The sequence below is a fragment of the Nyctereutes procyonoides genome, unplaced genomic scaffold (assembly GCF_905146905.1).
Source record: "Nyctereutes procyonoides isolate TBG_1078 unplaced genomic scaffold, NYPRO_anot_genome, whole genome shotgun sequence".
NCBI classification, from domain to species: Eukaryota; Metazoa; Chordata; class Mammalia; order Carnivora; family Canidae; genus Nyctereutes; species Nyctereutes procyonoides.
In genome coordinates this window covers 916559-937186 of record NW_026575040.1, presented here as the reverse complement: position 1 = coordinate 937186, position 20628 = coordinate 916559, and the positions used below count along the sequence as shown (strand labels likewise).

General features: G+C 33.4%; 1 protein-coding gene and 1 pseudogene across 7 annotated transcripts in view; one reads left to right on the top strand and one right to left on the bottom strand.

Annotated features, from left to right (window-relative positions):
• SCAPER (S-phase cyclin A associated protein in the ER) overlaps window positions 1-20628 on the top strand; it is a 433964-nt gene that overhangs the window by 150201 nt on the left and 263135 nt on the right. For all 7 annotated transcript variants that reach the window (XM_055319784.1, XM_055319782.1, XM_055319779.1 and 4 more), the window contains one exon: window positions 983-1090. In XM_055319784.1, the coding sequence (XP_055175759.1) occupies window positions 983-1090 (108 nt within the window). The remainder of the gene's footprint in view (window positions 1-982; window positions 1091-20628) is intronic.
• On the bottom strand, window positions 13142-13855 carry LOC129506145 (ragulator complex protein LAMTOR3-like; annotated as a pseudogene).

The window sequence follows — 20628 nt, the reverse complement described above, 5'->3', positions numbered from 1 at the left end:
TGTTGTTATTAGCATTGTGATGTTAGAATTTATTACTAAAGTTTATTATACTATGGAAATATATTCTTTTTTTTTAATTTTTTTTATTTATTTATGATAGTCACAGAGAGAGAGAGAGAGGCAGAGACACAGGCAGAGGGAGAAGCAGGCTCCATGCACCGGGAGCCCGATGTGGGATTCGATCCCGGGTCTCCAGGATCGCACTCTGGGCCAAAGGCAGGCGCCAAACCGCTGCGCCACCCAGGGATCCCTGGAAATATATTCTAACAGTCTTTTAAAATTCACACTAAAGCATATGCTGAGTACTATGGATTTCTGTTATGATTTTTATACAAAGTACTATAAAAGTAGTAGTGGCATTTAGGAGTAGCATAGCAAAGTGCTGATGCTACCAGTTGCTGCTGAAATGGATATATACCTGCTTAATTGTTAGCCCAAGCAATGTTTTTGGGTACTGGGATCAAAAAAAAAAAAAAAAAAAAAAAAAAAAAAAAAAGAGCATTTTTAGTGCTGAAACTTGAATCTTGATACGTAGAAGAAATGATACCCAGTTAAGGTTGGCTGTGAAGGCATGGGTTTTTTTGACTATGTATCTTCTAGAGGATTCTCAGATTTATGTTTTATTTATTTATTTATAAATATTTTATTTATTTACTCATGAGAAACACAGAGAGAGAGAGGCAGAGATACAGGCAGAGGGAGAAGCAGGCTCTTTGAGGGGACCCCGGTGCGGGACTCAATCCCAGGACCCCGGGATCATGCTCTGAGCCAAAGGCAGACACTCAACCACTGAGACACTCAGGCGTCCCTCAGATTGATGTCTTAAAGAAATTATTATTTTTTTTAAGAAATTATTTTTAAGCCTAGTATGAAAAGACTTGAGTGATCTCAATTTTCATGTAGTATGCTGGCTTAGACTATATAATATTTATAATCAGACATAATTATGTTTATTATAATTGCTTCGATTTTATGCCTTTAGATCTCTTCAGAGGTGTATCTTTTTAGTCATATTAAAGGAAAAAAACACCAGCAAGCTGTGAGAGAGAATAGCAGCATCCAAGGGCGTGAACTTTCAGATGAAGAAGTGGTAAGCTTTACTTTTATTCATTTACACATATTTGTTGATTGTCTAGTATGCTCTTTTTTATCATAAAGAATTGCATTTTCATGTGATTGTTTAAAACTATATCATTTAATAACTTAAAATATGTGTCATTTTAGTATACATTTTAGTTTATATTTGTGTCATTTTATTTTATTTTTTTTTTATTTTTATTTTTTTTTTAAATTTTTATTTATTTATGATAGTCACACAGAGAGAGAGAGAGGCAGAGACACAGGCAGAGGGAGAAGCAGGCTACATGCACCGGGAGCCCGATGTGGGATTCGATCCCGGGTCTCCAGGATCGCGCCCTGGGCCAAAGGCAGGCGCCAAACTGCTGCGCCACCCAGGGATCCCTGTGTCATTTTAGTATACATTTTAACAAGAAACATAGAAATAAGAATTTAATACTGTTATTCATATATTTTAATGTAAAAAACGTTATCGTATTTTGATATTTTAATAATGTAAGAAAGAATTGTTTAGTGATGCTCTACATTTCTTAGAAAATAGTTCAATATAAATGTCATATATATATAGATACCTTTATATGAGCACAGTATTTAGAAGTTTTTGGAAATGTATTATTTAATCTTATAATTGTTGACAATGCAATTTTAGATTTGTATGAATATTTTTATATATTACATTAGACTATTATCTGGACATGAATGACATTGTTAATCTATGAATATGCTATTTCTGTTTATAATTTCAAGTATATAGCTTAATTAATTTTTACATGTTTCACTCACATGAAGATAAAGATCCTTTCTTGTACCACAGAAGGCCCTTCTCTTGCTCTGTCTCAGACATGTCCGCAAAAGGTAACTAGTCGGGGATCCCTGGGTGGCTCAGCAGTTTAGCACCTGCCTTTGGCCCAGGACGTGAGCCTGGAGACTTGGGATCGAGTCCCACATCGGGCTCCTGGCATGGAGCCTGCTTCTCCCTCTGCTTGTGTCTCTGCCTCTCTCTCTCTTTCTGTGTGTCTCTCATGAATAAATAAATAAAATCTTTTTTTTTTTAAAGTAACTAGCCTCTGACTATAGTGCCATCAGTTAGTCTTGTTTGTTCTGGAAAGTTACTTAAATGGTATCACTCAGTATGTACTTTTTGTGTCTGGCTTCTTTCATCAACCCTAACTCTATGAGATTGATGTTTAATGTTTATGTGAAGCTATAGTTGATTCTTTTTCTTAGCTTTTTGTCAGTGCTTTCCAGGCAAAGACCATCAGGAACATATCTGTAGTTGAATAAAATTGGGTTTTATTCATTTAATAGAAGAATGGAAATTGCATACTATGGGATATATGGAGATTCTCAATAAGGTGTTAGAAAGGACCTACTATAGGATGTGTGGGCTTGTGCTAGGTGATTGGTTGGGGAGCAGAGAGTTCAAGGACTTGGAGGCTTTGGTCTGGATTGAATGCTGTCAAGAAGCACAGGTAGTTCTTTGGTTGCTTCTTAATAAATCAATAAATCCTAGCAAGGTAGGAGTCCTGAAGCTACTGTTTTTCCTGAATTTCTGGACATGACCAAATGCTTGAAATTACATAGTTATTTGGGCTTGCTTCCCTATGATTTCCTCTTTTTGAGGATTTTGCCTCTCAAGTTCCAATCACTTTGTCAGCTCTACCAGGTTCTGTTGTTAATTCAGCTCAGTGAGGATGCTATTTTCATCTTACAGTGTTCTACCAAGCCAAAAATCAACATAAGCCCTTAAAGAAAAATTTAGAGTGAGTGTGGAGCTCACCTCATGTGCTTCCTTTCTTTCAGGGATCATGGGCTCTCAAGTCCTGGCTGTCTCTGCTATTTAATGCCTTCAAATTGACATTTTGTATTCTTTGTGCAACGTTTTGAGTTGGAAAATAAGTCCAGGATAAGCTAGTTCATTGTGGCTGGAATTGGAAGTCTCCTAATATTTAATTCCTGTATATCTATTGTTTGATATAATGCCTGACATTTTGTAAGATATTTAATAAAAACTTACTGAGCTGAGTTGAACTGAAAGGTTGTATAGAATAGCTTTAATAAAACATGTTATTAATCATGTTATTAATCATGTATTTAGTTTACCTCAAATAATATTTGTCCTTTACTTAAATTGTATGGATATTTTAAGACTGAATAATTAAAGATTGTTTTTTTTACTTGAATCATTCATATAATTACCCCCATTCATATCTAAGTTTGCTGTTTAGGACTAGTGTCATGTGTATGTGAATGCCACTTTGAAAAAAACTTTTAAATTGCTTTCATTAATTAGAGTTTAATTATTCCATTACAAATGAAATTCTTCCATTTATAAAAATTATTTCTTAATTTTTTTTAGATTTTATTTATTTATTCAGAGAGAGAGAGAGAGAGAGGCAGAGACACAGGCAGAGGGAGAAGCAGGCTCTATGCAGGGAGCCTGACATGGGACTCGATCCTGGGTCTCCAGGATCACGCCCTGGGCTGAAGTCTGCGCTAAACCACTGAGCCACTGGGGCTGCCCATAAAAATTATTTCTAATTAATTTCTCTTAATTAAAAACTATATTATTTAATTTACAACAAATTGTTTAAACATTTTCTGGAGTATTGCTATTATGTATATTTAAATCTAAATTTTGTGTGTTTTACTTCAACAAAGAAAGTTGAGAAGGAAAGTATTATTTAGTTCATGTGATTTGGAAGAAAATAATGTGGACTATTATCCAACTTTTGTAGCTATTATAGCATACATAGCCTCTTATTTAGCTGTTGTGATTTGAGATTTGGTTGATGTTTTCATTTTGTATACTATTTAAGCTCAAAAGAATTAAATTTTCTTTAAGTTTTCACAACGTAGTTATTCTTGATTATTGCCCTTTCTTCCTGAAGACAAGCATGCAATATAGCATATGAGTTATGTGATATTGTAAAGCAATTTTATATTTACTCATATGGAAGTTTCATTTTTCATCAGTGGAGGTATCTATAGTAAACATACTTGTTCTACTTAAAGTTATTACTTGTCATCTGTGATGTCTTTATGTTATATACACCTTGTCTGTGACTCTTCCTCTTTGACATGTAAGATTTTATTTATACCAACTCTGACCTAATAAAATTGTACCTTTGACCTTATGCACTTGACATATCAGATGACTTACTCTTGACCTTTAACACATTTTGTTTAAGCCTGTTAAACATAATAGGTAGCTGTCCAACAAGAAAGGTTTATTGTTTTGTGTTTTTATTGTAATTTTACCAGGAAATTTTTCTTGTTTTTTTGAGACTTCATAAAAAGAGCTATTTTATTGTTTTATTTTTTTTCTCTTTTATCATCTTAGAAGTCACAACAAATAGGTGGTAGTATAAATATGTTCCAAAATTTAATTTTTTGTACATTGCTAGAGAAATAATAAAGTATAAGTTTTTTTAAATAATAAATTTGTTTTTTATTGGTGTTCAATTTGCCAACATACAGAATAACACCCAGTGCTCATCCCGTCAAGTGCCCCCCTCAGTGCCCGTCACCCAGTCACCCCCACTCCCCGCCCTCCTCCCCTTCTACCACCCCTAGTTCGTTTCCCAGAGTTAGGAGTCTTCCATGTTCTGGAATAGAGGGGACGGGAGAAGAAATGGGTAGGAAATATCAGAAAGGGAGATAAAGTGTAAGTTTTAATTAAAACGGGTTCTGTGCCATCCTGTTTTCACACTATCTAAAGAAGCTAAGTGATTTTTGTGGACATTGAATGAAATACATTCAATCTGACATAGAGAATGAAGTGAAAAAGTTTTTTTTAATCCATATATTTCTCTTTGTGAGACTCCTTTGCTTTAAAAGCATATAAAGTATACAAGTTCTGTTTGTTAACCTGTGCACTTAAAGTTTATTTTTATGTGATTCATGGATGTAAAAAGGACTTTCATGAAGGATCTTAACTATGTTGGATGTTTATAACCAAATGTGGCTTTACAAATCCCAAATTAGTATTTCAGCTTGGAAAAAATATTCAGATTACATGATTGAAAGAAAAAATTGATATTTTAAATTAGCAAAACATAAAGACTTTACTATTTTTAATGAAATGTAAGGTGATCTCTTTCGGCAGAGTGTGCTGGTATTGAGGGAAGTCTCCTAAGATGTCTCCCAGAACTGATGACAGTCCAGGAAATAATAGTAATTCTCAGTTGATTCATTTCCCTACCTTGCTTACTTTTGTTTGTAGAAGTAGAAGTATTCTCCTTTTACAGTCATGTTAGGAAAACATTTTGTCTGCTTTTCAACAGAAAATCAAGTCAAATGAACAATCTAGAACTCATTTAGAATAAATCTGTTTTTTCCCCCCAGTATCTCAGTGGGGTACACTTTAACTTATTTGGGGAAACTATATAAAAATGTCTTACTGTTTCTTACAGGATTGATATAGCTTCCGTTGCCTTTATTTTCTCTTTAATAGAATGGGAAAAATTTTATGGGTGTGTGTGTGTGTGTGTGTTTATGAAAGTAAGCACGAGCACACAAGAGAGAGAATTGTGTGAGAGAGAACATATGTATGTATTCAGTGTATAACTCATACACATATCTAGGTGATACACACCTCTCTAGCTAAATTGTATTGAACAAATGCCCCATGCTAAGCAAGGTAAAGCAGATTTGAAATGTTACTCCATTGACACCTGCTTTTCATACTTTTTCTGATATTATATGACTATTTTACTTTTATTGTCTCTTTTCCTTTAGTAAACATCATTTTTAGAGATATTTATCATTAATCAGTGATTCAGAACAAGAAGCCTAAAGAACTATATAGTTATTTCAGTTTTTTCGGAGTCTGTGTCATTGCTTTGGTAAATTACAACTATACAATGTTCTCTTCCATGTATCTTTTCTTTTAAACAGCTGCTTTAACTCTTTCTTTAAAAAGATTTTTTTTAAAGATTTTTTATTTACTAATATGAGAGAATGACAGAGAGTACAAGCAGGAGAACAGAGGGAGAGGGAGAGGCAGACTCCCTTCTGAACAGGGAGCCCGATGTGGGGCTTGATCCCAGGATCTGGAGATCATGCCCTGCTCTGAAGGCAGGTGCTTAACCATCTGAGCCACTCAGGCACTCCCTGTAGCTAGCTAGCTAGCTAGCTAGCTAGCTATTTATTTATTTATTTATTTATTTATTTATTTATCTATCTATTTATCTATTTATCTATTTATTTATTTATTTTAAAGCCAGAATTTATTTATTTATTTATTTTTATTTTATTTTTTAATTTTATTTTATTTATTTTATTTTATTTTATTTATTTTATTTTATTTATTTTATTTTATTTTTTATTTTATTATTTTATTTTATTTTATTTATTTTATTTATTTTATTATTTTATTTTATTTTATTTTTATTTTATTTTATTTTATTTTATTTTATTTTATTTTATTTTATTTTATTTTATTTTTTATTTATTTATTTATTTTTATTTATTTTATTTTTTCCGTGAGAGGGGCACTTGATGGGATGAGCACTGGGTGTTATTCTGTATGTTGGCAAATTGAACACCAATAAAAAATAAATTTATTATTAGTTGCTTTATTTTTAAATGAAGTTTCGAATAGGTAACACCTGCAGGTTAGAAATTAAAGGTCTTTAGTGTTTGATAAAACTTTATTTTGTGACTCCTACATAGCTCTCATAATACTATTACACTGTACAGATGTGAAAAGCCATTTCAACCATATTTCTCTGCATGAGACCTTGGGCCTAATGTACTATATTACATGCTGCATTTTGTTTGCATTATGGTGGTTCTTTAATTTTACAGTTTGTTTCCAATAATTGACTGTTTTTTCCTCTTTACATCTGTTTATTTGGGAATTAGAATGGAATGTCCCAAGCTGATAATTTAAGTGTTAAAGTTATAACATGTTTTGGATGTTTTTTTGTAGCTGATACACATTGCCTTTACACAGTTACTTAAATACCTAAACACTATTGCTTTTGAAAAGACATAAACCCTTAAACTCTATTCAAGAGCATGATAGCTTGGAATGACTATGATAGTGACTACTTTTATACATCTACAGATTACAGACCGATACATTTTCATCTGGCTCTTGTGTGTCATTTGTGAGGAGTTGCAGAATTGTGGCTATGGGCAACATTAAAAGGCCACAGCAATTGTGATGACTTTTGCAACTGCTGTCTTTCAGTTAGATGATAGGGAATCAGAAAGGGTTGCAGTGAGGCAAATTTCTACAACTTAAGCTGTTTCTACTTGAATATTGTCTCAAAGTTTTATAATATATACTACTTTATATGGAAATTTTATGGATACATAATCTTAAGATCCATAATGTGACAACTTCATGGTGGAAGAATAAAGGGAATGAAGGATTTATTAATAGAAGTTTATAAGCAGGAACAGGCGTGCCTGGGTGGCTCCATTGGTTGAGGGTCCACTTCTTCATTTTGGCTCAGGTCATGACCTCAGAGTCATGAGATCAAGCCCCATGTAGGGCTCCGTGCTCACTGTGGAGTCTGCTTGTCCTTGTCCTTCCATCTTTGCCCTCCCCCTACTCGCTTACTCATGCTCTTTCTCAAATAAATAAACAGATAAATAACCTTTAAAAAATAGGAATTTATAAGCAGGAATACTCTTGCTCTGACAAGAATAGCTGACAGGTTTAGCATTTTACCTGCATAATTCACATAACTCTTATTTCCTTAATAAATAATTGATTATAAATTCTTTTATTTTAATATTGACTTTATTAGGTTCTTTATCTGAAATTCAGTGGCCAGTATATTAGTTCCAAAGTGAATATACAGGAGCAGATCTATGATGAGAGTTAACTGAGTTTAGTAATAATTATTTTGTCAATTTAACTTCTCTTGTAATCATTAGAGTAGACACATCTGTTGTATCAGGAAAATCACAAAAAGTTGTAAAACAAAACTTCCCAGTTCCAAAATTGGGTCTCCCTCTCAGAATTTTTTTTTAGATTACAAAGTATTTCTGTATCAGAAAGGAGTGTAGTAAACCCCATATTCCTGCTACCTAGTAGTTAAATGGTAATACTTCTCTTCTGGTCCCCTCATACTTGGAAAGATTGAAGGGATACGAAGTATATAAAGCATGGCTGATGGGAACAGGTTCAGGGCATAGAGCTAAGTCCATATGTTGCATGGTGAGAAGTCAATAGATAATCTTAAAACTGAAAAATGAAGAAGTAGAAATATATATTTAGGAATATAGAGAAGAAAGGTAAAACAATTGCATCTGTATTTGGGAAAGGAGTGGAGAGAGCAGTGGGGAACTATTTCTTTGAGCCATTGACTATGTAAAATATGTTTGCTGATATGTGTTTGCTGGTAACTTTGACAGAAGCAAAAAACATTTTATTTATTTTATTTTATTCTTAAAGATTTTATTTTATTTGAGGGAGAGGGATAGCAAAAGAGAGTGCAAGCAGGGAGAGGGAGAAGCAGGCTCCCCGCTGAGCAGGGAGCCCCTCATATAGGGCTGCATTGCAGGATCCTAGGATCATGAACCTGAGCCAAAGGCAGACCTTAACCAACTGAGCCACCCAGGTACCCCAAGCAAAAACATGTTTAAAAAAAGAAATACAACAGTTGCCCAGGAATCTTCTGTGTTCTTTCCACTGCTTTTTGTTCTTGGTTAAATTAGATACACACCTGCAACCATAGAAAGCCATCATAGGGAACTTGGATCTTTTGGCCAGTTTTATCCTGAATTCTGTATTCTTTTAAATCTATTGCAATATCCTTTGATGCCATTAATCCAAACACTGGATCCCCTCCCCCCTTTTTTTCTGTTGCTTTCTGTTTCTGTTATTTGTAGAACAATAATAAAACAATTGTCTGTGTACCTACCACTCAGGTTAGTGAGAATCTCCTGGAAGGAAATTATGTTTTTGTTTGTTTGTGGTACTTTTGTTTGTGAAAGATATCTTCACTGGGTGTAGATCTGTAGTTTAATAATTATTTTCTTCAAAAATTGAGTAGACATTATTTGCTATCTCCTTGCTTCTATTCCTAACAGGATAGATATATTGTCCTTTATTATTTTTCAAAATTACCTTGGCTGTTTCTCTGCTTTTCACTTTGTATATAACCTTTGCGATTAACTTGTTAAACTAAGAAAATTGTTTTGATTTTGATTGAGATTGCAGTGAAATTATGGCAAGATTAAATTGGCAAGAGTAGACATCTTTTAAATATGTTTTTCTTTCCATCCAGCAACATGTTTGTCTACTTATGTCTTGCCTTTGTTTATGTGTTCTTTAGTTAAGCATTCATTTTCTTCATTTGAGTCTTAAACATTTCTCAGTAGGATCATTTTGTCTCTAAATTAATGTATTTTAAAAGTATTTTGAATTTCAGGGTTTTTTTTAACAATTTATTTTTTTATTTTAGAGCCAGAGAGCACACAACCGGGGGCGGGGCAGAAGGAGAGGGAGAAAGAATCTCAAGCAGATTCTATGCTGAGCACAGAGCCTGATGCAGGTCTCCATCTCATAACCCTGAGATTGTGACTGAGTTGAAATCAAGGGTTGACGCTTAACCAACTGACCCATCCATGTGCCCCTGAATTTCAGTTTTTATTTCCTTTTAAACAAAGAGGTATTTTCAAGGTTATAGATTAGAGGAGAGGCAGTGCCTTTTGTTTTAGGAGTATGAGTTTATGTGTGTGTTTAAAAGCATGAGATGATTCATGGATTTGACTGCTATCTTATATACATATCAGGCTAATCTTCTGGGCATTGCTTCAGTTTTAAAGTATGTGATGCTAAAATGAGTGCTATTCTGTGTTTTCAATTTCAACTTTTATTGCATTATGATCAGAGATTATGGTTTATCTAGGTTCTACTTTGGAGAGTTTGATTTTCTTTATAGCTTAATACATTGTAAAATCTTAAGAATATATTTTCCCTCTCTTTGGGTGTATATATATCAGATGAGATTTGCTTGTTGTAATGCAGATATTCTCACTTTTTCAACCTATTTTTTGTCCTCACTAATATCCTTTTCTCAAAAATGGAAAGACTGCCAATATTCAATTATTTATTCATATCTCTTTGTGTTTTAAAAATATGTATATATATGTATATGTATATCTATATACACACACACACATATATCACAGTGTTTTATCATCATGATTTTAACTATTTACATATTTTTTTTTCTTTTAAGACTAGGAAATGTCCCTCTTTCCCTTTTCATGCCTCTCTCCTGAATATTATTTTTTATGGTATTAATTTTGCAAACCTAGTTTTGCATAGTGCTGCCTGATATGTCCCTTTATTATCTATACTCTCCTTCTCCCTCTCTTGTCCCTATCATAGTTTTATTTTTGCATGTACGTCTATTCCTAAAAAGTATAATTTTATTGTAGCTGTTTCCTGCTCTCTAAAAAAGTACCATGCTATCTGTAATCTTTTGGACATAGCTCTTTCCTACTGAATTATTATACTGCCTAGATTTTTACAGATGAGAAATTTGCTGCTGTTTTTAAATGTCTTTGAGACTTGTCATACATTAAACTACACTTATTTAGGTTGACAACTTAATAATTTTTGGCATGTCCATACCCATGAAACCACACCATGATCAAGACAGTGAACATACATACCACCTCAGAAAGTTTCCTCATCTACTATATCCCTGCTGGTTTTTTCCCTACTTTTATCTATCAATTTTTGAGAAAGGGATATTGAAATCTCTTACTTTAATTGTGAATTTTTCTGTTTCTCTTGGCAGTTCAGTTTTTGTCTTATGTAGTTTCAAGTTATATTGAGCATAAATGCTAATGATTGTTATGTCCCCTTGATTAATTGATCCCATTATTACGAAATGATCCTCTTTAATCCTAGTAGTATTTTTTGATACCTTGTCTAAATATTAATTAGCCATTCCAGCTTTCTGTTGTTTAGTGTTCCAGTAATACATCTTTTTCTTTTCTTTTACTTATAACATATTTATATTTTTTACATGTATCCTTTTCTTAAACATTTAAAAGTTAAATAGACATATGGAGAATCTTTGTTCTCGTGCTGTTGAGTTTGATGTGAAGCTGCTGACTCTCTTAAGCTCTTGTCACCTAGGGCTGTGAAAGCCACTCACAACGGAGGGGTTCTGGTTCTGTCCGTGAGCATTCTTTTCACTTTGATCTTTTTTTTGAAAGGGTGATGTTATTTGTGTAATACAGTTCCTGGGATATTATTGAAATGATTTTTTAAGAATGAAGCCTAATTGCGGTCTAACATTCTGTGTTTGAAATCTGAGAATTCTGAGAAAAAAGCTTTTAGTTACAAGACTTAGTTCAATACAACTGTACCACTCCCTATTGCAGTATTGAGCTCAGATGTTTCTCCGTCTTTACAGCATGATAAATTAATAAGTTTGTTGAACCCTGTGCTTTTGAGTCATCTGTTAAACCGCAGATCAGATCAGAAAGGAACATCAGAATCTGCAAAAGAAGTCTTTACCTCATTTATCATCTCCACCTACCAGAAAACTGATGGAGTATTTGTGATTGTCACTGAATAGTAGGGGGACAGATGGTTGGCTATCATCCTATCAGAAGATGGCCTTTTCTGTTTGGCATGGTATCTGTTTCACAGTATTTCATTAGCTTCATTTTTCTCATCTGTCACTTTGAACATAATACATAGACTGTAGTAGATAAAAATAGAAGTTTATGCTATACCTGTAGGAAGGGACCTTGGCAGAGTTGAATCTTTTGTATAATTAAAATAATCTATCAGATTTTAAAAGTTGTCATTTTATGCTTAATTTTTCAAAATAGATGCTGTCATAAAAGACATTATTTTGATAAAAGGTCTTACATTTCAGATTTTCTTAAATTTACTGTGTGAAAAAATTTTATTTAAATATAATGGAATTCTAGGAGTGCCTGGGTGGCTCATTTGGTTGTCTGCCTTCGGCTCAGATTATTGATCCCAGAGTCCTGGGTTCAAGCCCCACGTGGGCCTCCCTGCTCACTGGGAAGCCTACTTCTCTCTCTCCCTCTGCCCCTCTCCCTCCTCACCCCCTGGCCCGCACTTGCTCTCTTTCTTTCTCTCTCAAATAAATGAAATCTTTATATATGTTGGAATTCTCCAACTTTTTATCTGTTTAAGCATTTTTCATCACCTGCTTGTGCTCTCTGCATTAGTCTAGGCATTAGGGAAACAAGGATAAATAACATCAGGGGAGCCTAAATCTTCATTGTATGCTATCTCTCTGAGTTTCATGAATCTCCAAACACACTCATTTTAAAAAATGAACTAGTGCTTTAATTTTTGAATAGTATTTTAGTAATGTCTATACATACTTTAGTTAATTAACTTATTTTTAGTTCTCAAATTGTACTCTAAAAAATACTATTTTATCTGTACTCATGTATGAAGAAAATGGCTGTGCTACCATGTTTACAGACATACCAATATTGGAAGCAGAATTCAATAATGAATCACTTCTAAATTTTATAAGGAACACACAAACATTAAAAGACTGGTTACTGAAAGCAGAATGGAGAAAAAAGACAGTTATCATTTTCATTTTCATTAAAGAGCAGCTCCCTCTGAGAAGAATCAAAACAGTTAGTAATATTTCATCTATATTGCGAAATAATGCATACATAGAAAAGTTAGTGATGGTACTGATTTTATTACTTTTACTTTCTCACACTCAATGCAAAGAAATACAACAATATAAAGAAAAATATGCCCTCATTATTATTCACAATAAAAAGGATCTGCTTCATTCTGCAGGCCTGGCCATATTATGTAATAGGAAACACCTAATGACTCAAGTGATTCTGACCCACTGAATTTCTATTCTCATGTATATTTGTGACTGGACTAAGTCCATAGGAGCTGTGATGTACTGAACCATTTCTCTGGTATCCCTAGATCTCACTAAATTAAAAAAAGACCCTACATAAGAAAAGATAACAATCAATCTGTCCATAATTTTTATATATATGTGTCAGGTGGAAATGGGGGCCCTTCCTTGAGGACATGAATACAAGTATTGTGATCCAAAGATTACTGGATCGATATTGTATCTGTTATAATAAAAATAAAGTGTATATCAAAACCACTGCCTGATAAAGAAACTTCCACAGTTTGTCTCAATTCTTCAAATAACAGAGCAAGTTCCTTTTCTAGGCTGATAATGAGTCCTGTATTACCATTGCTGCAGGCCAGGAAACTCAGTACCAAAGGTAAATCATTGAATTGAAACACCTGATAGGTGTTACAGTAACAGATGCTATTTTATTTTTTGAGAGTCCAAGTTTGCCCCCTTGGTCTGTTGCAGGGGCAAAAGAAGGTAAGAAACCGCATCTCAGGGACACATGGGCGATTCAGTCGGTTAGGCGTCTGCCTTCAGCTTGGGTCTTCAGGATCAAGTCCCATGTCTGGCTTCCCACTTGGTGAGGAGTCTGCTTCTCCCTTTGCCCCTCCCCTGCGTGTGTTCTCTTACTCACATGTTCTCTCTCTCTCTCTCAAATAAATAAATAAACAAGCCAACAAATAAATATTTATTTATTTTTGAAAAGAAACCATATGTCAGAGCATGCTCTAGAGCATTATCACTGGCCACTTTAATAACAGGGACTCTGTCTCTCTCTGACACAAAAATAGCATGGAGCCCTTCACACTTGGTAATTTTTTATATAGGAAACTCTTAGGTCCTGGCTTTCTAGGCTGCTGCGTTATCTCAGCTGTAAATTCAGGGACAGCTCGTACATACTTCATTTGATACGACTACTTCCGTCCTACAAATTAGTAGTTACAAACCAGCTTTCCTTTGAACTCATTCTGGAGGATAATCTGCTGGAATAGTTTTATGGAGGAGTGATATCAATCAAGAAAATAGTTTACTAGAGTTTTTCTGGTATTACTCTGGATGAAACTCTGATACCCAGAGAATTACACCTCTTTGACTTAAGCAGTTAGCATTAACCCTTGGCATATAGTAAAGTATTGAATTAAATGTTAATAAACTAAATGCTAAGGAGCTAAATTACAATTTATTGTTTTCAGTACACTATATTTCTGGAGAGCGATACTCAAAATATATGGTAGAGTGCTATCTAAAAATACCATGTTGTTTTTGGTTAAGTATTCTTTTATTTCTTTACTTCTTTCATCTTTTCTTTTTCTCCTAATTTTTCTTTTTTCTTTTCTTCCCATTTACATTCATCTCTCTATTCCCCTACTTCTTCCTCATCCTTCACTTTTCTTACCTTAATCATCATCTAGAGAAACAAAAACATATTCCAGCCCTCCAGCCTCTACCCATCCCAATTTTTGTAGAAGGCAATAAGAAAATGCTGTAAAATGCCTCCTATTTATCTTATTTATTGGTCTGCCAGGCAGGCTTAAAATAGTGGAATATTCATAATATTTTTAAGAATTTAAGGAAATACTTAATTTGATTCTGGAATAGACTGATTCATTAGATTTTAGGTTTAAAGTTGAGAAGTACTGGATGAGGCTTAGAGAAAAATACTGTTTTTCAAAACAATATGTGAAAACCCTTACATTAATTTGTCATCTGTTTAGATTAGTAATTTGGCATCCATCCTGCTCTTAAAAGCAAACTTTGAGTTGCAGAGAACTAAGTAATAAGCCTCTTGAGCATGAGACTGGATTTCTATAAAGGAAACTTGCTTTTCAAATAAAAATACATTTGTATTAGGAGACATATGTAAGCCCTTTTTATCTGGGAAGAACATCCTTAAAAATTCTATGTCTGTGTTATAATATTTTGAAATAATAGGGAACAGATTATTTCTTTTGATATACCACATTTTATGAAATGTGTTTATTCTGAGGTATAACTTATATTCTAAAAATGGCAGTTTGATGAAATTGTATATTGTGTCATTTACATTTTCTTGCTTATTCTATTTTAGAGCTTTTTTTATTCTTTCTCAAAGACCATGAATCTATCTTAATTTTTTTCATGTCTTTTAAAAAGCAAGGTACTATGAGATTTTTAAGGAGGAATCTGAAAGAATATGAAGGTCATAAACCTCAGTGTGAATTATTTCATTAAATTTAGTAAATTATGGTAGAAGAAAACCATAAAAGGTAATTAAAAGAACGGGAAGGATATAAACTTTTTTTTTTTAAAAAAGATTTTATCTATTTATTCATGACAGACACACACAGAGAGAGAGAGAGAGGTAGAGACACAGGCAGAGGGAGAAGCAGGCTCCATGCAGGGAGCCCGATGTGGGACTCGATCCTGGGACCCTGGGATCACGCCCTGGGCCAAAGGCAGATGCTTAACCACTGAGCCCCCAGGCGTCCCAGGAAAGGTATAAACTTTGATGAGATCATGTCCATATAGGTATTAGTTTCTTATATACATTATTTGTATTTCATATTGTAGCAAGGTTGTTTAAATAAGAAGTCACAATTGTGACTTAAAAGCTAGACTTAACAATTTTGTGTGTGTGTGTGTGTGTGTGTGTGTGTGTAATTAGCCATCACTGATTAGCTTTTGGGCTTGTTACTTTAATTTTTAGAATGTTAGAAAAGGGAGGACTTTAGGACTTATTATCTAATCCCTTTATTTTACTAGGGAGGGAATTGGCCCAAAGAAGTCACTCAGTAATGAGTTGCAGAATTTATCTTGATGTACATATTTTGACTCCTAGTTCAGTGCTGTTTCTTTTGCATCAACCTGCTTTTCTATGCCTAAAGGAAAAAGTGTCTGTAATTAATCTTATTTAGGATTAATAGTATCAAGTAGTCAAATGGCCACTTCTTGACTTGTTAGTAAGAGAGTAGGAGTGCATTGAACAGGATTCCATGAGGCTACATGATATACTTTTTCAATTAGGAAGGAAGGAGATCCACACCTTTTGGAGTGATTTTTTTGGTTCTGAGTGCTTCATATTTTGAAAATGACTAAGTAAATCATACATACTGTGCCTTTTCCTTCTGCCTGTGGCATAATAGTGATTGTGAGTAGACATGAAAGATGAGTGTATTTTTGCAGTTATATTTATTCTTCTGCAGCATTAATAAGCTTACAGCAACTATAACCTTGTACAGGTCAACATTGTTTTCTTTAAAAAGTTTTCTTTGCATTTACATATTAACATTAATTTTATAAGTAAAATACTAATACTAATTTTAGACAATTGGATAAGGAATAATGGTAACTATTAACATTTGACCTATTTTTCTGCTCTTTATATATTAGTATATAAATCTTACATGCTTTTTTTTTTTTTAACATTAGTTTTAAATTTTTATTTCTTTATGATAGTCACACAGAGAGTCACAGGCAGAGGGAGAAGCAGGCTCCATGCACCGGGAGCCCGACGTGGGATTCGATCCCGGGTCTCCAGGATCGCGCCCTGGGCCAAAGGCAGGCGCCAAACCGCTGCGCCACCCAGGGATCCCTTACATGCTTTTTTTATATATAAACTACATTGTGTAGATTTGAATCCTGATTTTTTAACATTATACAGTATATACAGTTTTTAATATCATTATTGTTTAAAATTAATCAAATCTGTGTAGTATCATTTTAATACATGTGCCATAATTTATGAAATCATTTACCTACTGCTATTTTGTTGTAGGAAGTAAGTAGTCCAATTTTACTTTTTAACATGTAGCTGTCCAGTTCCATACACATTTTAGGATTATTCATTATAGTTCTGTGAAAAATTTTGATACTTTGATAGGGATTGCATTAAATCTTTAGATTGCTTTAGTTGTATGGCCATTTCAACAATATTTATTCTCCCAATTCATTAGCATAGAATGTTTTCCCATTTATGTCATCTTCAATTTATTCCATCAATCTTTAATAGTTCAGAGTAACCTCCTTGGTTAGGTTTATTCCTAGATAATTTATTGTTTATGATGCAATTATAAATGGGATTATTTTCTTAATTTCTCTTTATGCTACTTCATTATACACTAAATAATGAAGTAGCATAAAGAGAAATTTAGTGTATAGAAATACAATAGATTTGTGTATTGATTTTGTATCCTACAACCTTTATAAATTCATTTATCATTTCCAGTAGGTTTCTGGTGGAGTCTTTCGGATTTTCTATATGTAGTGTCATATAATCTGCAAGTAGTGAAAGATTTAGTTCTTCCTTACCAACCTGGATGCCTTTTATTTCTTTTTCTTGTCTGATTGCTGTGGCTAGAATTTCAGGGCTATGTTAAATAAAAGTGGAGAGAGTGAATATACTCGGCATGTTCCTGATCTTAGGGGAAAAGCTCTCATCTTTTCACCATTGAGTATGATGTTAGCTGTGGGTTTTTCATAGATGGCCTTTATTATGTTGAAGTATATTCCGTGTGAAACTGCTGTGTTGAGAATTTTTATCGTAAGTGGGTATCATACTTTATTAAATGTTTTTTCTGCATTTTTTGAAATAATCATATGATTTTTATCCTTTCTCTTGATCTGATGTATCATGTTGATTGATTTGTGAATAGTTAACCACCCTTGCATCCCAGGAATAATTCCCACTTGATCTCGGTGAATGATTTGTTTTTAATGTATTGTTGGATTTGTTTTGTTTATATTTTGTTGAGGATATTTTTGCATGTGTGTTCATCGTTTCTCTCTCTCTTTCTCTCTCTCTTGGTGTCTTCATCTGGTTTGGGTATCAGTATAATGCTGGCCTCATACAATGAAATTGGAAACTTTTCTGACTCTTCTGTTGTTTTAAATAGTTTAAAAATAATAGATATCAACTCTTTTTTAAATGTTTGATAGAATTCACTTGTAAAGCCATCTGGTCCTAGACTTGTATGATGGGAGTCTTTTTGACTAGTGATTCACTTTCATGGCTGGCAATTAGTCTTCAAAATTTTCTATTTCTTCCTGATTGCAGTTTTGGCAGGTTATATGTTTTCGATAATTTGTCCATTTCTTCTATGTGTCCAATTTGTTGGCATATAATTTTTCATAATATTCTCTTATAATTATTTGTATTTCTGTGATGGTATTTATTTCTCTCTTTCATTCCATCATTTTGTTGGAATCCTCTTTTTTTTCGTTTTGATGAGTCTGCATATAGGTTTATCAGTTTTGTTGATTTTCTTTTTTTCACAAAGAACTAAGTCCTCGTTCCATTTATCTGTTCTGTGGTTTTTTAGTTTTAGCTTCATTTATTTTTGTTCTAATCTTTATTATTTCCTTTCTTCTACAGGTTTGGGTTTTTTTTTTTTTCTTTTTTGTTCCCTCTCTCTCTCTTTTAGGTATAAAATTAGGTTGGATTTTTTTTTTTTTTGAGATTTTTCTTCTCGAGCCAGGTCTGTATTACTATAAACTACCTCTTGGTATCACTTTTGCTGTATCCTAAGGAATTTTGACTAAAGTGTTTTTCATTTGTCTCCATGTTTTTTGATTTCCTTTTTGATTTCTTGATTGACTCATTCATTATTTAATAGTATGTTATTTAATATCCATGTATTTGTGTTATTTCCAGAATTTTTCTTCTGGTTCATTTCTAGATTTATAGTGTTGTGGTCAGAAAAGATGCATTGTATGACTCCCTCTTTTTAATTTTTTGGGACTTGTTTTGTAGTCTAATAATGATATATTGTAGAATATTCCATGTGCACTTGAAAAGAATGTGTATTCTGTTTTAGGATGGATTGTTCTGAATATATCTGTTAGATACATCTGGTCCATTGTCATCCAAACCTGTGGTTTTCTTGTTAGTTTTCTGTTTGAATGATCTGTCCATTGATTTAAGTAGTGTTTTAAAGTCCCTTGCTATTATTATTGAATTACTGTCAGTTACTACCTTCATGTTTGTTAATAGCTGTTTTATGTATTTGAGTGCTCCCATATTGGGTGTATACATACTTAAAATTGTTAAATACTCTTGCTCGATGTTCCCTTTATAATTACATAGTGTTCTTCTTTGTCTCTTGTTACAGTCTTTGTTTTAAAGTTTATTTTGTCCAATATAAGTATTACTCCCCAGCTTTCTTTTCACTGCCATTTGAATGATACATGCTTTTCCATCCATTCCCTTTCTGTTTTCCTGTGCCTTTAGGCCTGAAATGAGTCTTTTGTAGGAAACATATGGTTGAATCTTGCTTTTTTTTTTTTTATCCATTCCATCACCCTGTGTTTTTTGATTGGAGTGTTTAGTCGATTTACATTTAGAGTAATTATTGTTACTATGTACTTACTGCCATTTTGTTACTTGTTTTATTTTTATTTTTTTAAATATTTTATTTATTTATTCATGAGAGGCACAGAGAGATTGAGACAGAGACACAGGCAGAGGGAGAAGCAGGCTGCACACAGGGAGCCTGATGTAACACTCGATCCCAGGACCCCAGGATCACTCCCTGAGCTGAAGCCACATGCTTAACTGCTGAGCCACCCAAGAGTCCCAGTTACTTGTTTTATGATTATTTTTTGTAGTTCTTCTTTGTTCTTTTCTTCTCTTGCGCTCTCGGGGTTTGCTGGCTTTCTTTAGTGATATACTTGGATTCCTTTCTCTTTATTGTTTGAATATCTGTTATCAGTATTTGATTTGTCATTACCTTTAATGTTATATATAATGTCTTTTGCATGTATCAGTTGATGATATACATTGCATATATTAAGTTGATGTCACATAAGCTTGAACCCATTCCGAAAGCATTATATTTTTTCTCTTCTCTTCCCCATGTTTTAGGTATATGGCATCATGCTTTACATCCTTTTATTTTGTGAGTCTCTTGACTGTTATAAATATACTTAATTTTACTGCTTTTGTGCTTCCTACTTTTCTTATTCCTGCTTATGGTCCTTCCTTCCTACTCAGAGGAGTCCCCTTTAACATTTCTTGTGAGACTGGTTTAGTGGTGATTAATTCCGTTAATTTTTGTTTGTGTAGGAAACTTTTTATCTTTCTTTCTATTCTGAACCGTACCCTTACTGGATAGAGCATTCTTGGTTGCAAGGTTTTTTGTTTGTTTTTTCTGCACTTTGAATATATCATGCCCCTCCCTATTGGCTTGTAAAGTTTCTGGTAGAAAATCAGCTGATAGCCTTATGGAGTTTCTCTTGTATGTAATGATTTTCTCTTGCTACTTATAAGATTCTTTATCACTACTTTTTGCCATTTTAATTTTTGTGTGTTCTTGTTCAGGCCTCTTTGGGTTGTTGTGGGATATCTGTGCCTGCTGGATCTGGATTTCTGTTTCCTTCCCCAGATTCAAAAAGTTTTCAACTATTATTTTTTCAAATAAAATTTCTGCCACTTTTTCTCTTCTTCTGGGATTCCTATAATGCAAATGCTATGCTTGATGGTGTCCCTGAGTTCCTTTTATTACTCTCATCTTTTATTCGTTTTTTTTCTTGATTCTGTTCAGCTTGATTGCTTTCCATTACTTTGTCCTCCAGTACCCTCATCTGTTTTTTTTTTTTTTTGTTTGTTTGTTTGCTTCCTTAGTCTATTACTTATTCACTCTAGGATATTTTTCATTCTAGTTACTAAATTTTCCATCTCTGATTGGTTCCTTTTTACTTTTTC